The sequence below is a fragment of the Nerophis lumbriciformis genome, linkage group LG06, assembly GCF_033978685.3.
Source record: "Nerophis lumbriciformis linkage group LG06, RoL_Nlum_v2.1, whole genome shotgun sequence".
Classification (NCBI taxonomy): Eukaryota; Metazoa; Chordata; class Actinopteri; order Syngnathiformes; family Syngnathidae; genus Nerophis; species Nerophis lumbriciformis.
The window spans coordinates 49,023,451-49,042,579 of NC_084553.2; the positions used below are offsets into that span (position 1 = coordinate 49,023,451).

At 38.4% G+C, this 19,129-nt stretch overlaps 2 protein-coding genes across 4 annotated transcripts in view; one reads left to right on the forward strand and one right to left on the reverse strand.

Moving 5' to 3' along the window:
* The window catches only part of LOC133608890 (UDP-glucuronosyltransferase 2B37-like), a 696,509-nt gene that overhangs the window by 179,585 nt on the left and 497,795 nt on the right, over positions 1–19,129 (reverse strand). The gene's annotated exons all lie outside the window — the stretch shown is intronic.
* Positions 1–19,129, forward strand: part of nptnb (neuroplastin b) — a 113,663-nt gene that overhangs the window by 93,459 nt on the left and 1,075 nt on the right. For both annotated transcript variants that reach the window (XM_061964485.2, XM_072913383.1), the window contains 4 exons: positions 2,496–2,629; positions 2,705–2,978; positions 18,854–18,875; positions 18,947–19,020. In XM_061964485.2, coding sequence (XP_061820469.2) covers positions 2,496–2,629; positions 2,705–2,978; positions 18,854–18,875; positions 18,947–19,007 — 491 coding nt within the window. In that variant the 3' untranslated portion in view covers positions 19,008–19,020. The remainder of the gene's footprint in view (positions 1–2,495; positions 2,630–2,704; positions 2,979–18,853; positions 18,876–18,946; positions 19,021–19,129) is intronic.

Sequence of the window (19,129 nt, forward strand, 5' to 3'; positions counted from 1 at the left end):
TGAATGCTAATAATCATTTTGCGTTGCCTGAACCCCCCATCCGGACTTTGTCCTGGACCTACCGGGGCCTGCGGCCCTTGGACCCTGGCTACTAGGTTTTTCTGATTTCAAAAGTTGGCAGGTATGCATATGTATACATATATACATATATATGTATATACATATATATATATATATATACACATATCCATATATACAGTATATGTATATATATTTATATATATATACGTATATACATATATATATATATATATATATACTGTATATGTATATACGTATACGTATATATACATACACATATCCATACATACAGTATATGTATATGTTTTTTCCTGACCTAACGTGTATATATATATATATATATATATATATATATATATATATATATATATATATATATATATATATATATTTATATAGAGCCTATCTCAGCTACAATCGGGCGGAAGGCGGGATACACCCTGGACAAGTCGCCACCTCATCGCAGGGCCAACACAGATAGACAGACAACATTCACACTCACATTCACACACTAGGGCCAATTTAGTGTTGCCAATCAACTTATCCCCAAGTGCATGTCTTTGGAGGTGGGAGGAAGCCGGAGTACCCGGAGGAAACCCACGCAGTCACGGGGAGAACATGCAAACTCCACACAGAAAGATCCTGAGGCCGGGATTGAACTCACGACTACTCAGGACCTTCGTATTGTGAGGCAGACGCACTAACCCCTCTGCCGTCGTTTATGTTTATGTTGTGTTACGGTGCGGATGTTCTCCCGAAATGTGTTTGTCATTCTTGTTTGGTGTGGGTTCACAGTGTGGCACATATTTGTAACAATGTTAAACTTGTTTATACGGCCACCCTCAGTGTGACCTGTGTGGCTTTTGATCAAGTATGTCTTGCAGTCACTTACGTGTGTCTGCAGAAGCCAAATACAACATGTTTGTACAGGTTGTAGAGGGCGCGAAAGGCAATGACATCACGGCTCGCCCTTAATATTGTTGTTTGGGTGAAGACATTTGAGAAAATGGTTGCCCTGAAATTCGGGAGTCTTGCGGAAAAATCGTGAGGGTTGGGAAGTATGACGCTGTCAAGCGCCATTAATATAAAACTCGCGGGCCGCTTTAACATTACATTTTCATATTAAGGTGCGGGCCGCAAAATAATGTCTTGGCCCGCGGGCCGCGTGTCTGAGACCCCTGTTTTACACCTATTAAACCATTAAAGACAGTCTTGTAAAGTTTTTAGCAAACTTGACTCATCCTGACTGGGGAAACTTATAACCCTACATAATTGCGGCAATTAGAAAAAAAACTGTTCACATTATCTGATATTCTCCGGGTCCAAGCCGTGGGAGACCCCCACTCTGCCCTGCCCATGTTCCAGCTCCGGGTTGTACACCGCTTCGACGAGTGCTACCCTACCAAACCACCCTGAAACTGCACCCCAGCGTATAGTAGCTGTACTGAACATTAAACATATGTTTCTTATTGCAAGTTTGTCCTTGAATAAAATAGTGAACATTCTAGACAACTTGTCTTTTAGTAGTACGTAAACAGACAAAGACTCCTAATTTAGACTGCTGACATATGCAGTAACATATTGTGTCATTTATCATTCTATTATTTTGTCAAAATTATTAAGGACAAGTGGTAGGAAATGAATCATTAATCCACTTGTTCATTTACTGTTAATATCTGCTTATTTTCTGTTTTAACATGTTCTATCTACACTTCTGTTAAAATTTAATAATCACTTATTCTTCTGTTGTTTGGATGCTTTACATTAGTTTTGAATGATACCACAAATTTAGGTATCAATCCGATACCAAGTCGTTACGTGATCATACATTGGTCATATTCAAAGTCCTCATGTGTCCAGGGACATATTTCCTGGGTTTATAAACACAATATACAACGAAAGAAGATGTTGTGATGCTAAAAAAATATTGATGTAATCATAGTAATATTGACTAGATACGCTCTTATAGTTTGTATCATTACAGTGGATGTTAGGTGCAGATCCACCAATGGTGTTTGTTTACATTTTGACATAGTGAAGCATGTTTAGCTATTCCTCGTCCTGCAGGGATGATACTTGTAAGAAACGTACTTTTGTTGTTGCCATGGAGGCGAGGATTAGTGATTTAGAAGTAGCTAAAACACTTCCTGAGAGCGTTTCAGTGTTATAACTTCACCTTTTAACTTTAGTTTTCAAGCCAAAATACATCTGTTCTCCCTTTTCTGTCTACCAGGGGACCGGTACTTTTCAGAGGCGGTATAGTACCGAATATGATTCATTAGTATCGCGGTACTATACTAATACCGGTTTACCGCACAACCCTAGTCTGTATGGAAACCTGAAAAATAGTCTCTTTTTCACTGCATTTTGTAAACCAGGACACTTGATTGCTCGTCTTTACCGTATTTACTCACAATGCCTTCAGTGTTCTCCTACCTGAGTGTGTTAATTATTTATATTTCCTTTTATTCAAGCAAAACCTGCTATCATTGGCCATAAAAGAAGTGAAAATAAAAATGAAGGGGAGAATGCAACGCTTTACTGCAAGTCGGTCGGGTATCCGCACCCAATCTGGACATGGCATAAATTGGATGGAACTTCCCCAACGGTAAGTTGTTTTCAGAGGATAAAGTTAAATACAGGGTGTATTTGACAGACTAATTAAGCATTTTCACACTTCCAGGAAATCGACAACTCTACTGGACGCTTCTTCATCACCAGTAGAGACAACTACACCGAGCTCAGCATCCTAAACCTGGATATAAACACAGATCCTGGAAAGTACGAGTGCAACGCCACCAACGCCATCGGGACCACTGCCGAGGCCACCATTGTACGGGTGCGAAGCCATCTCGCTCCGCTTTGGCCGTTCCTGGGCGTCCTCGCCGAAATTATCATTCTCGTAGTCATCATCGTCGTATACGAGAAACGCAAGAGGCCGGATGACATTATTGATGGTAAGGCAACGCAGATTGTTACGGACTATAAACTGGATTTGTTGAAGATTATAGTGCGATAACTTTACGATATGTGTGTTTGCAAAAATAAATCAGGTGGGGATTACAGACCATTATCCTACAATATTATCGTATTAATTTGCGTACAATAACAATAAAAAATTTACAATTATCAATATATTAGGAATATTTATCCACAATAAATCACAATATATTTGCCAAAAAGGGTAGTGACATCACAATACAGCTACTGTGATAATCTAAAAAATATTAAATCATGATATCTTTGCAACTGGACGGAAAAAAACCTGTCTTTTTTCAAAGCAATATTCAAAGTATATCAAATAATTGGAAAAACTGCTATTATTTCATTTAAAAAAATACACCTTTTAATCATACTGACATTAATAATTGCATGTCCCAATAATATGTCAGTATTTGTGGTTTTTATTTGCAAAAAAGAACCAAATTAATTTACGACAATGAGCGTTGAAAATTATTAGTCGAATTTAGCGCCAAACAATGTATGTTAAATGTGTTTGTTTACAATTTTAAATGTTCATGTCGACTAATGCTTCAGTAAACAAGTAAGCCACAAGTCTTGTATTTATATTTCTCTTGGGTGGCGATGCAAAACGGCGCAAAACCAGCATGTTTACACTCAATTAATTGTTACTTATATACACAGTCATTAAAAATCTAATTATCGTAGTTACTTTTCAACATGATTCGCACCTTATCAAAAGGTTAGTCCGCTGCACAACAACAACAAAAAAGTCAGATATGTGCTATAGTTATGTTGTTTACCTTTGCTATTATGAAAATGTTCAAAATCAATGTTTCCTATTTAAAAATTTAACTGACGCTTCAGACACCGCATGAATCAATAAGCCACAACCCTCCTATTTATTTATTTGGCTTTTAACAATAAGATAGCAAGAAAAAAACTGTTTTTTAACTCACAATTAATTATGTCACCTATATGTACAGTACTTAATTATAATAAAAAGACTATGTGTTGTAGTTATATGTTGTTTATGTTTGCTATTATGAAACATGGCTGAATGCAAATAAAGTACTGCGGTTAAAGGGTCTGCATAATGTCAACAATTCTGCACAATAACATAGGACAAATATTGTTGTTGATAATGGTAATCCACAATTTTTATACCGTTTCACCTCTCGTACTCAGCTTTGGTTAAAACGTCAACGCTAAATTTACCCACTTAATATTTTTTGCAGCAATTACAGGAGAAACCAAAAGTTAAAAAAAATTACTTATTAAAACACGTAACGTATTTTTCGGACTATAAGTCGCAGTTTTTTTTCATAGTTTGGCCGGGGGTGCGACTTGTACTCAGGAGCGACTTATGTGTGAAATTATTAAGACATTACCATAAAATATCAAATAATATTATTTAGCTCATTCACGTAAGAGACTAGACGTATAAGATTTCATGGGATTTAGAGATTAGGAGTGACAGATTGTTTGGTAAACGTATAGCATGTTCTATATGTTATAGTTATTTGAATGACTCTTACCATAATATGTTACCTTAACATACCAGGCACGTTCTCAGTTGGTTATTTATGCGTCACACTTATTCAGCCTTTCATTCACTATTCTTTATTTATTTTAAATTGCCTTTCAAATGTCTATTCTTGGTGTTGGGTTTTATCAAATAAATGTCCCCCAAAAATGCGACTTATATATGTTTTTTTCCTTCTTTATTATGCATTTTCGGCCGGTGCGACTTATACTCCGGAGCGACTTATACTCCGAAAAATACGGTATATAAAAAAATACACGTTAGGTCAGGAAAAAACACAAAGGCTATTTCATCCCGACAAGCCTGTTTCGCCGTTTTCTCTGCGAAACATAAATATAACGTATATTCCGCTCTACCCCGGTATTGAGCACTGTATAACGAATAAACCACATAAACCTCGACTACATATAAAACATTTTTAACTTATCAGTATCCTAAGCTAGTGTCAATGTATCAATACTGTACCATGAGAGATAAAGATAAGGTGATATTGATAGTTTGTCCCACCCAAAGAAACTTAACTATCTGTTGTGGTCAGAACAGAAAACTGATGTGGCTAAGGGGAAATTTTGGATGCATACATGCAAATATGACCTTTACGTATTCCCATAGGTCAGGGGTCGGCAACCCAAAATGTTGAAAGAGCCATATTGGACCAAAAATACAAAAACAAATCTGTCTTGAGCCGCAAAAAATTAAAAGCCATATTACATACAGATAGTGTGTCATGAGATATAAATTGAATTAAGAGGACTTAAAGGAAACTAAATGACCTCAAATATAGCTACAAATGAGGCATAATGATGTATATGAACAATATGTACATATAGCTAGCCTAAATAGCATGTTAGCATCAATTAGCTTGCAGTCATGCAGTGACCAAATATGTCTGATTAGCACTCCACACAAGTCAATAACATCAACAAAACTCACCTTTGTGCATTCATGCACAACCTTAAAAGTTTGGTGGACAAAATGAGACAGAAAAAGAAGTGGCATAAAACACGTCCTAGAAAGTCGGAGAAAGTTATACATGTAAACAAACTACGGTGAGTTCAAGGACCGCCATAATTAGTAGGACAAAACGGCGCTCGCCAAATACTCGAATCAGTGACGCAGGTTTAATATAAACAGTGGGATTTATAACAATTAGGGAGGTTTGTGTCATGTTTGTCCTCCTACAGAAACCATATTAAAACAAAAAATATATTTTTTTCCTCTCATCTTTTTCCATTTTTCATACATTTTTGAAAAAGCTCCAGAGAGCTTTTTAAACTGCGGCTAAAGAGCCGCATGCGGCTCTAGAGCCGCGGGTTGCCGACCCCTGCCATAGGTACACAATAGGATGCCTAACCTTTTGAAGAGTCTTTGCTTTTGACAGACAGCAACAGTATCAATAGTGTTCATAAGTATACTGTACATAACACAAGATATATAACTGAATTGGTCACTATTCTTTCCCCTCCCCTCACTTTCCAAACGACGCCATAATCTAAATGGGTGGTAAGTGAGAGATTCTGCATGGTTTTAGAGATTTTGTCCCATCAGTTGTTTTGACAATGTCCATTGCCTCCCTGCCCCATAATAAATGTGGATTATGTTACCCTTTCTAAAACAAAAGCCCTATTTGGCCCATTTCCATGGTTACGGGTAAATTCGGTATGTACTTAAAATATTTAATATTAGATTAGGTGTTTTCAGCAGCGACAAACATAAAACAAGCGCGGTGTTTGTGCTTAGCATGACTCCCCTAGCAATAAATTCTAAGCCTTCTGTGTTACACCATCACACGAGCGTGGGCGGACACACTTTAAACGGGAAGGTAAACAACGCCTGCGAACAAAACTTCATATTAGCATCCTCAGCCCCGCAGCAAAGAGCTTCAAGCAACTGTTAGGCGGGCTTCATCCAAATCAAAGTAAAAAAAAATGTTGGTATATTTCTATAATTATTTAGATTTACGCCCTTTGTGGGCCTTTCAAACGGCCTTATGTTTTCGGTGCAGCCCACATACAAAAGAAGAACGTGACTCGTTGAAAATGTCTCGAAAGCCCAAAGGCATTCCCCAGTCAACAAAGGTTTGGTCTAACCTTTACTAATGTGACTTTATCGTCTTCCAAATTCACCCGACGACTGCTGTGCCATTACACAAAACACAACCGCGACGGACCCTGCTGTCATTTTGGATTACAATAGGGCGACTAAACACTGTTAATACAGCCCAAACAAAGCTTGAGGGTACATCTTGCTTGTGTTGCTTTAAACCAAACAATGAAGATTGACTCAGGCAAATGTGCAAGGAATATTAAATAGCTGTAGTTTATTCAGACTTGGAATATTCCCCTTTTGTACTGTGCTTATTATCCTATTGGCGATGAGTTTTCATCATTTCATGAGCGATACAGATTTCAAATTACAGTCGTGGTCAAAAGTTGACATACACTTGTAAAGAACATAATGTCATGGCTGTCTTCAGTTTACAATCATTTCTACAACTCTTATTTTTTTGTGATTGGAGCACATACTCGTTGGTCACAAAAAACATTCATGAAGTTTGGTTCTTTTATGAATTTATTATGGGTCTACTGAAAATGTGACCAAATCTGCTGGGTCAAAAATATCCATACGGCAATGTTAATATTTGGTCCCTTGGCAAGTTTCACTGCAATACGGCACTTTTGGTAGCCATCCACAAGCTTCTGGCAAGCTTCTGCTTGAATTTTTGACCACTCCTTTTGACAAAATTGGTGCAGTTCAGCTAAATGTGTTGGTTTTCTGACATGGACTTGTTTCTTCAGCATTGTCCACACGTTTAAGTCAGGACTTTGGGAAGGCCATTCTAAAACCTAAATTCTAGCCTGATTTAGCCATTCCTTTGTGTTTGGGGTCTTTGTCCTGTTGGAACACCCAACTGTGCCCAAGACCCAACATCTGGGCTGATGATTTTAGGTTTTCCTGAAGAATTTGGAGGTAATCCTCCTTTTTCGTTGTTTACATTTACTCTCTGTAAAGCACCAGTTCCATTGGCAGCAAAACAGGCCCAGAGCATAATACTACCACCACCATGCTTGATGGTAGGAATGTTGTTCCTGGGATTAAAGGCCTCACCTTTTCTCCTCCAAACATATTGCTGGGTATTGTGGCCAAACAAGCAACATTTTTGTTTAATCTGACCACAGAACTTTCCTCCAGAAGGTCTTATCTTTGTCCATGTGATGTGTATTATATGTATTAAACATTATTGTATTATCATTAAACACCTTTAATTTATTAACAATATTAACTATATGTTATCATTAAACACCTTTAACTTGTTAACAAAAACATATCTTTCATAAATAAGTAAATATAAATTATATATATGAATGAGGTAGATCCCCACGACTTGATCAATTGAAAAGTAGCTCTCCTGCAGAAAACGTGTGGGCACCTCTGTTTTAGAATGACCTTCCCAAAGTCCTGACTTAAACGTGTGGACAATGCTGAAGAAACAAGTCCATGTCAGAAAACCAACACATTTAGCTGAACTGCACCAATTTTGTCAAGAGGAGTGGTCAAAAATTCAACCAGAAGCTTGTGGATGGCTACCAAAAGCGCCTTATTGCAGTGAAACTTGCCAAGGGACATGTAAGCAAATATTAACATTGCTGTATGTATACTTTTGACCCAGCAGATTTGGTCACATTTTCAGTAGACCCATAATAAATTCATAAAAGAACCAAACTTCAGGAATGTTTTTTGTGACCAACAAGTATGTGCTCCAATCACTCTATCACAAAAAAATAAGAGTTGTAGAAATGATTGTAAACTGAAGACAGCCATGACATTATGTTCTTTACAAGTGTATGTAAACTTTTGACCACGACTGTATATCATTTGTATACTGCACAGTAGATAATATACTAGATTGGTTGCAACATTCACACATTTCTGCCTAAAAGTAGTCCTTGATGTACAGTGGAACCTCTAATGCCCAGAAGCATTTTTGTGTTTTGCATTATTTTGGGTTTTGGGAAGCAGACTTGCATCGAAAGCAAATTGACTCTAGCGTCGTCACTTATCGTATCAAAAGTGAATCGGGATTTGAATCTCACAACTACTCACGATTTGACTCTGATTCTTTGTGTGACGATTCTCGATTCAACACAATTCTTCCAATTCAAGTTTGGTTGCCGTCTCGCTGTTGATTCTCTGCATGGAGTGAGAAGAGAAAGTAAAAAATCAGTTAATTATTTCTCGCTAAAACAGGAAGTGCCCTCAACGGGAGTGCAATGTTTTGTATTTTTTTCGAACGGGCCGTAGTCTTTCGCCACGCTCATCTTTTCTTTTTAACCCATGTCCGTTCCCTATTCGGATGTACAGAAACAATATGCAGGAACTTAAGTGCAGGACTGTTTTAAAAAACTTAAATACCAAATTTTACAAAAGAGCTACTTAAAAAAAATTATTTGGTCCAATAATATTTTTAATAATAATTACTACAGGACATAAATTAATTTCCATACTTAAATAAGAATAACAGACCAAATTAAATGTTACACAGACCACGTAACTTATTGGCAGTAAACCTTCAGAAAATAGTTTTTTTTAAGTTCATGTTTACATTTTCACACTTTGCACTATTTTGTCACACTTTAATTTGAAGAGGTTATTGTTAACTTAAGTGTTAATTGTGATTTTAGAATGTTGTTAACCTTGAGTGTTTTTTATGGTTGTGTTGACATTTTCTCTCCTTTCTGCCTTGATGGCAGAGGGGATTATAAATAGAGGAAGGTGACATTTGCAATAACAATGTTAACATTTCATGTATTTTTCTCCTGAGCCATATTTTCCGTAGGTCTTAAAAAAATATAAATAATAATCAATATCGATCAACATAAAAAACTAAAATTATGATACAGTTTTCTGCCATATCGCCGAGTCCTATAAAAGTTTGAATTGATCCGTTTCAAAAACAGGTTACAAAAGCTCGCAGAGAGAATATGCCTAATATATATATATATATATAATAAAAATATATATATATATATATAAAATATTTTTAAGAATTGATTTCCAAAAGAAAAAAAACATTTTTATTGATTTTTGAAAATGATGAATCGATTTAGAATAAGGTATCGTGATTTAGAAATGAATAGTCTTAGTGTTTGGGCAGTGTTTTTGTTACTTTTACCCGTTCCAATGCTTAACTTATTTTTACACTTGACAATGTTTAAAACTGCCATGTGTGGGATGCATCTGTGCAGCGCCTCACCTATGCATAATGCATTTTGTTATTAACAACTCAATAGGCCATTATTAATGCTAAATGTTCTAATGAAAAATGTGCCTGTAGAGTTAATCAAACTTTTATGATGGCAACTAAATATTTCAATTTCTATTATTTTCCACGGGAAAAATGGGTTTTGTGATCCGAACAAATTGACCTCGTTTTGGTGCGGATGATTTGTTTGCCTTTAGAGCACAGGTGTCAAACTCAAGGCCCGGGAGCCAGATCTGGACTGCCACTCCATATATGTGTGGGTGTAGATAATGTGTTAATAAAGTACCTTATATTTTTTTTAACAAATGTATCACAAAAATAAATGTACCGTGTGCAATTACATATGTTTACACTTTAATCATCTCTAATATTCAAACAAAATATTATATCAGTGGTGAAAAAAAACAATGTTTTTGTTCAAATAAAGATAAATGCTTGACTTATGATTTCGATCCAACAAATTGTTCATGTGAAAGTTTTACAGTACATTTTTTTATTATTATTATTCAATATAGAGTATTAATACACTATAAAAACACAACCGTAGATTTTACAGTATAAATAACTAGCACGAATTTCTCCGTAAAAAAAACAGTTTTTCCATTCCATTTAATTTAATTATATGTATTTATTTATTTTATATGCTGTAAAAAAATAAAGAACTGCAAACATTACGCTAAAATTGTGGCGACTGAGCTGCCAGTTTTTAACAGTCCAATCTAAATATTTTGTTGTGTACAGCGTACATAAAAAAAGACATATCAAATATATAGACAATTTATACATGTTTTATAGATCCACATTTATATTCATACTTTATATTAATCACTGTTAAAATCGGCCCTCTGACGGCAACCATAACTGTGATGCGGCCCTCAATGAAAACGAGTTTGACACGCCTGCTTTAGAGGTTCCATTGTATTAGATTGGAAAATGTTTTTCCATGCTCAACGGATTAGTTTGATATGTGCTTATATCCTTGGGTCAGGCAGTGCAACTACATTCTTAAAGGCCTACTGAAATGCGATTTTCTTATTTAAACGGGGATAGCAGGTCCATTCTATGTGTCATACTTGATCATTTCGTGATATTGCCATATTTTTGCTGAAAGGATTTAGTAGAGAACATCGACGATAAAGTTTGCAACTTTTGGTCGCTGATAAAAAAGCCTTGCCTGTACCGGAAGTAGCAGACGATATGTCACAGGTTGTGGAGCTCCTCACATCTGCACATTGTTTACAATCATGACCACCAGCAGCGAGAGCGATTCGGACCGAGAAAGCGACAATTTACCCATTAATTTGAGCGAGGATGAAAGATTTGTGGATGAGGAAAGTGACAGTGAAGGACTAGAGGGCAGTGGGAGCGATTCAGATAGGGAAGATGCTGTGAGAGGCGGGTGGGACCTGATATTCAGCTGGGAATGACTAAAACAGTAAATAAACACAAGACTCTATTAGCCACAACACAACCAGGCTTGTATTTAATATGCCACAAATTAATCCCGCATAACAAACACCTCCCCCCTCCCGTCCATATAACCCGCCAATACAACTCAAACACCTGCACCCACAGCCCAAAGTACCGTTCACCTCCCCAAAGTTAATACAGCACATATATTTCCCCAAAGTTACGTACGTGACATGCACATAGCGGCACGTATGTACGGGCAAGCGATCAAATGTTTGGAAGCCGCAGCTGCATGCGTACTCACGGTACCGTGTCTGCGTATCCAACTCAAAGTCCTCCTGGTAAGAGTCTCTGTTGTCCCAGTTCTCCACAGGCCAATGGTAAAGCTTGACTGTCATCTTTCGGGAATGTAAACAATGAAACACCGGCTGTGTTTGTGTTGCTGCAGTCGGCCGCAATACACCGCTTCCCACCTACAGATTTCTTCTTTGCTGTCTCCATTGTTCATTGAACAAATTGCAAAAGATTCACCAACACAGATGTCCAGAATACTGTGGAATTTTGCGATAAAAACAGACGACTTAATAGCTAGCCACCATGCTGTCCCAAAATGTCCTCTACAATCCGTGACGTCACGCGCAGGCGTCATCATACCGAGACGTTTTCAGCAGGATATTTCGCGCAAAATTTAAAATTGCACTTTAGTAAGCTATTGGCATGTTACAATGTTAAGATTTCATCATTGATATATAAACTATCAGACTGCGTGGTCGGTAGTAGTAAGTTTCAGTAGGCCTTTAACTAAACAAAAGTCACCTCAACATACGCAGTGTGTGCCAACATTCTTTCAATTGTATGCCGCGAGGAACATCCATCCATCCATCCATTTTCTACCGCTTGTCCCTCAGCTGCACAAAGTGTAAAATAAGTCTACATACTTGATGAACAAATGATAGCAACCACAATCAATGCAATTTCTGATCTATTTTAGATAAAAAAAAGTATTGTACTTTCTTCTCTGAAAATAATGAGTGGTTAACAACCATCGGTTACACTCTTGGGACACACAACAAAGGGAAATATAGTCGATAAAACACTTGCGTGCAGAAGAACATGCGCAGGGCACAAATAAACTGTGTGCACGTCCTCCCGTTGGTTTCATCTATGATAAAAATGAAGCGATTAACGTGGATTATATTTGCTATGTTTATGCCATTCAAATCAGCAGTGAGGACTCTCAGCTCACGAGGCACAGCCTCTCTAAAATCCCCTTTTAGAAACGTGGATTCCCGCCGGTTTTGGCCCCCGTCAGCGCGCACGTTATGATTTTTTTTCCCCCCGCTGTATTGGAACACTTCATGCTCCACAGTGCAGGGCTCCGAGGCAGAGGCTCACTTCTCTAACCCTGTGTTTGGCATCTAGTCGCTTGCATTGCAGACTTTTGCTGTGTGATCCGTGGTGCAAATTTGGGAGACCTTCTAAGGTTGCTCCATCAGTCGAGTGGGCACTCTCGCACAGTAAAAATCTGTTGTTTGTCATGTGCTTGCAGAGGCAGTGTGGTAAACACAGCTTGTGTGGCGTACGCATAGGAGGCGTGAAAAGAGCGGCATATGCAGACAGGCAATCGATCTCAGCACCATGTATCATGACTAACAATATATCTGCCATACTCTGCTTCATATTAACGTCATGGAATGCCGCTAACGCTTCCTATCTACCGGAACTGCATGGAAGATAACTGACTGGGACTGGAAAATTAAATTTTTTATCTGTGAAGCCCTGGTCAAGAGGTGTAAATGTTGATGTCTTGTTTCCACCAAGGGGTACGGTTCGATACGAGACACGGGTATATGACTACATTTCATTCATTTTCTTTGGGGAACAATAACGATCGAGCAATTTTTAAGATTTATTTTGCATTGCACAACGGCAATGCGCATGTGCCAGTTGCATCAAAGTAGTATCTGATTTCAATCCATGATTTTTGGCACTGTCGAGTTTTCAGGATCACACAGAGCCAAACAAGCCGTTTATCCATTCATCAGTCTTCAGATAATTGGACCAAACCGCTTAGTTCTACTCCTGTTCACGTGCTTCTCAATGTGATGTTGACAAAATGTTTATCTTTTATTCAAAATCCACTATATTGACAAAATTATTTGACCTTGACTCACATATGAACTTGAGTTCCATCCCATTCCTAACCCATAGGGTTCAATATGTTTTCGGTCCAACTTTTGCAGCTATTACAGCTTCAACTCTTCTGGGAAGGCTGTCCACAAGGTTGCAGAGTGCGTTTATAGGAATTTTCCACCATTCTTCCAAAAGCGCATTAGTGAGGTCACACACTGATGTTGGTCGAGAAGGCCTGGCTCTCAGTCTCCGTACTAATTCATCACAAAAGTGTTCTATCAGGTTCAGGTCAGGACTCTGTGCAGGCCAGTCAAGTTCATCTACACCAGACTGTCTCATCCATGTCTTTATGGACCTTGCTTTGTGCACTGGTGCACAGTCATGTTGGAAGAGGAAGGGGCCCGCTCCAAACAAACTGTTCCCACAAGGTTGGGAGCATGGAATTGCCCAAAATGTTTTGGTATCCTGGAGCATTCAGAGTTCCTTTCACTTTCACTAAGGGGCCAAGCCCAACTCTTGAGAAAGAACCCCACATCCTAAAGCCTCCTCCACCAAATTTCACACTCGACACAATGCAGTCCGAAATGTACCGTTCTCCTGGCGACCTCCAAACCCAGACTTGTCCATCAAATTGCCAGATGAAAAAGTGTGATTCATCACTCCACTGCTCTAGAGTCCAGTGGTGACGTGCTTTACACCACTGCATCCGACGCTTTGCATTGGACTTGGTGATGTATTGCTTAGATACAGCTGCTCGGCCATGAAGCTCTCTGCGTACTGTACGTGGGCTAATTGGAAGGTCACATGAAGTTTGGAGCTCTGTAGCAACTCTGTCAGTTTACGTGGCCTACCACTTGGTGGCTGAGTTGCTGTTGTTCCCAAACTCTTCCAGTTTCTTAAAATAAAGTTGACTTTGGAATTTTTAGGAGCGAGGAAATTGCCCTACTGGATTTGTTGCACAGGTGGCATCCTATGACAGTTCCACGCTGGAAATCACTGAGAGCGGCCCATTCTTTCACAAATGTTTGTAGAAACAGTCTCCATGATTTTATACACCTGTGGCCGGGCCAAGTGATTAGCACACCTGATTCTGATCATTTGGATGCATGGCCAAATACTTTTGGCAACATAGTGTATATGAGTAGTTTTGAGCCATTCATTGAGCGGAATTACAATCAGTGGTAAATGCAGAGAAAATCATACATCAAAAAAATAAAAAATCTGTATTTTTATGCCAAATCGGTCACAATATCTCATCTGTGTATTATATTTATTTTTTGGTAGCCCTTTCAAAATGACTGTGATCTTGCTGGTTGTAATTAAAAGGGAGTTTGAAATAAGCCATCTGCAAGCCTCCTACACATATGCTCAATCTGACGATGAATAGCAACCCCGTGAGATTCATTTGGCCAACGAGATCAAATTAGACTTGTGGTGGTTTAAAGGGTCCGTTGCAGTGTTGTCAAACTCCACTATTCAAACAGAATGTCATTGCTAGGCCATTTTTTAGCGCTTGCACGTGTGTGGCTTCTAATTTTATAAATATATTCTTCATAATTGTGTCGGTTAGCGTCTTTCAATTTGAACAAAGTCTGTGCACAGTTGACTTCTATGTCAGTTCTTATCACCAGCAACTAATCACACCAGCGATTCAAAGCAATCTGTTCTCCCTGCAAACGTTCAAGCTTGAAGGATTTTGTGGCCTATTTAGATCAACCCTGGAGTGTCTTTAAGGCGTTTTGTTCAGTGACATGGCTGCAGTGGAACCTCCAGAGTCGAATGCCCCCCGAAGTAAAAATGGTAAATGGTCTGTGTTTATATAGCGCTTTAGTGTATCTAAAGCACTTTACATGACACATGGCATTCACACACTAATGTGATAGAATTACAATCAGTCTGAAACAATGTCACTTAAAAGTCCATAATAAAATACTAAACCTTATTCTACTGACAGTCTAAGGATGAACTGTCAAAAGAAGGTGAAAGAACCTGAAAACATGTTTTATATTTCTTCAAAATATCCACCCTTTGCTCTGTTTATTGTTTTTGCACACTCTTGACATTCTCTTGATGAGCTTCAAGCACACCTGTGAAGTGAAAACCATTTCAGGTAACTATCTCTTGAAGGTCATCGAGAGAATGCCAAGAGTGTGCGAAAAAGTAATCAAAGGGTGGCTATTTTGAAGAAACTAGACTATAAAACACGCTTTCAGTTATTTCACCTTTTTTTTGTTAAGGACATAACTCCCCATGTGTACATTCATAGTTTTGATGCCTTCAGTGACAATCTACAATGTAAATAGTCATGAAAATAAAGAAAACGCATTGAATGAGAAGGCATGTCCCAACTTTTGGCCTGCACTGTGTATTGAATAAAATTACATTAAAGTGAAGTTTGAATTTGAGGTACTGTAAAATAACGTGTACCAACACAAAACTAATTGAATGCTTCTTGCAGGAACAAAATGTTTCTTTTTATCTTCAAACTCAAAAATAATTGTATGCAGTTTTTTAGTACATGTTCTATTAGAGGACTTGGATCTTTGCAGACATACAAAGTCTGTTTGAAAAATATTTAGACATAAAATGCCTTTTTTGGGTTAAATTAGTAGGTGTGTTTATTCTCGGGACTAAAAAAAAACCTCTTGTGAGTGCCTGCAAGTCCCCATCCGGGGCAGCATTACTGGTGAGCTGCAGCAAATAGTGAAACTAAAGCCTGCCGCTAAGGCCGCTGCTCCTTCCAAATGTTGTTTCAACTTGTATGCTCGTGTTAGTCATATTTCTTTATTTTGCACTTCCAAGCTGTGTAAGGGGAAGAAGTATAACACTGATTGGACATCAATTTCGTTGTGACAAGCCTGAATTTCGCGGGGTGGAACAGGAGGTCGCGCACATACACAAACACTTTCACAAAAATCGAGGAAATATGCCAACAGCCGATGACCGTGATCAAACTCAAATCAATCGCGATCAATAATTACGATCATATAATCGCCCAGCCCTAGTCAGTCATCTTTATAAGTAAACAACTGTGTGTGTGTATATATATATTGTAATATATGTATATCTTTATTAAGTATGGCAGTTAGGAATGCCAAAACTATGCTTAAAATGTTTCCTTTACAGTAATTAACAGTTTCATAGTCATTACAGTTTGAGCTCACTAATTACCATAATGACCCAAATAAAGGACATTTAATGGGGCTGTTTGCAAGTAGCTCAACATTTTATTTTTAAACACCCCCAGCTAGTTCATATTACCATTAGTGGCTTAACAGAACATGTACATTTTTCACAATTACTAATTATATTGAATACAAATTGCTTGTCGGTTGGAGGGATTTTTCTGCTATTCGGGCTTGTCATTCACCGCTCTGGTCCACACGTATATATGCCGGGAGCGCCTGCACATACACAACGGCAGACCAATAGAAGCAACTTTCAATCTGCAGTCGTGTTGTTTGTTACGGCGAAATACACATTCAATGATTGCTCACATTAGTAGCTCAACTTTGCAAAATTGCCATCATTGGGTGACCACATAGCTCATGCATGCAAGGTTGCAAAAGCTTCTTTAGGTATTTTGTTTGGTATTTTTGTTTGTACAGAATCAATCATTGCATGATTTTTATGAATATTATATGCATTTTAAGTCTTTTTAAGCACTCCACACAGCTTTCACACACACTTATAAACAATTCCTACGCTCTTAAAACACTTTGTACACTCTAAAACCTGTGTACTTTTACCATGAAACGTCAATGTGTACTCAGTACTTTAGGTAGGGACATCACACTAAATGCAAATTAACACTGTGTGACTTCTCCCCTCGAGAGTCAGAGCTTTTCTTCCTGTCACACACACCCACACCACTAAGCTACTGGGGATCAATGAAGCGGTCATCAAACAATTGTCGAACAGCTAATGTCCATGATTGTCTTTAAAGGGGAACATTATCACAATTTCAGAAGGGTTAAAACCATTAAAAATTAGTTCCCAGTGGCTTATTATATTTTTCGAATTTTTTTTCAAAATTTTACCCATCACGCAATATCCCTAAAAAAAGCTTCAAAGTGCCTGATTTTAACTATCGTTATAAACACCCGTCCATTTTCCTGTGACGTCACATAGTGAATACAAACAAACATGGCGGAAAGAACAGCAAGCTGTAGCGACATTAGCTCGGATTCAGACTCGGATTTCAGCGGCTTAAGCAATTCAACAGATTACGCATGTATTGAAACGGATGGTTGTAGTGTGGAGGCAGGTAGCGAAAACGAAATTGAAGAAGAAACTGAAGCTATTGAGCCATATCGGTTTGAAACGTATGCAAGCGAAACCGACGAAAACGACAAGACAGCCAGCGACACGGGAGAAAGCGAGGACGAATTCGGCGATCGCCTTCTAACCAACGATTGGTATGTGTTTGTTTGGAATTAAAGGAAACTAACAACTATGAACTAGGTTTACAGCATATGAAATACATTTGGCAACAACATGCACTTTGAGAGTGCAGACAGCCCAATTTTCATCAATTAATATATTCTGTAGACATACCCTCATCCGCGCTCTTTTCCTGAAAGCTGATCTGTCCAGTTTTGGAGTTGATGTCAGCAGGCCAGGGAAGCTAGGGTCGATATTCTTCTCTTGATCATCTTTGGTGGCATAAGGGACGGTGTGAGCCAAGACATCCAGAGGGTTTAGCTCGCTCGTCTGCGGGAACAAACTGCCGCCATTGCTTGCCGTGCTACCGAGGTCCTTTGTCCCTGAATTGCTCACACAGTACGGCAGATTCAATGGGGGTCTGGCGGCAGATTTCTTTGACTTTATCGTTGGAAATGCATCTGCTTTGAGTGTCGCAGGATATCCACACATTCTTGCCATCTCTGTCGTAGCATAGCTTTCGTCGGTAAAGTGTGCGGAACAAACGTCCAATTTCTTGCCACTGGTGCAACTTGAATCCGTCCCTGTTCGTGTTGTTACACCCTCCGACAACACACCGACGAGGCATGATGTCTCCAAGGTACGGAAAACAGTCGAAAAAAACGGAAAATAACAGAGCTGATTTGACTCGGTGTTTGAGAAAATGGCGGATTGCTTCCCGATGTGACATCATTGCTCCGAGAGCGAATATAAGAAAGGCGTTTAATTTGCCAAAATTCACCCATTTAGAGCTCGGAAATCGGCTAAAAAAATATATGGTCTTTTTTCTGCAACATCAAGGTATATATTGACGCTTACATAGGTCTAGTGATAATGTTCCCCTTTAACCATCCATTCATCCAACTTGTTATTTCTAAAAACAGTTCTTGAGAAAGAAGGGTTGTCTTTTATAAACGGTTAACAAGAAAATATATTTTGCAAAATGTTCTATGAGAACAATGGTTTTTGATAGCGGTTTGTGATTTGACTCTGAAGGTTCCACTATAGGCAGTTGTAAAAATATATATATATATATTTTAACCTTTGACTGACATTTCCCTCCACTATTGTGTTTTCCATCTCCTGCCTTGTGAAAGATGACGAACCAGTAGGACCGATGTAAGTCAATCGTCCTCCACATCGTTCATTTGACTTGCTTATTGTTTTTAAACCTGCCTTTTCTCTCCCAGGAAAACAAATTCAACAAACAACCACAAAGACAAAAATGTCCGCCAAAGGAATACGAAATAAGCAATGGACTCAAGTAAGAGAGTGAGTGGGTAGTGATTGGGAGAGAGGGGGCTACATCTAAATATAGAACGCATCGCAAGGATTAACCATGGTCATGCCTTCCCTTTACTTTCTCTTTGCAG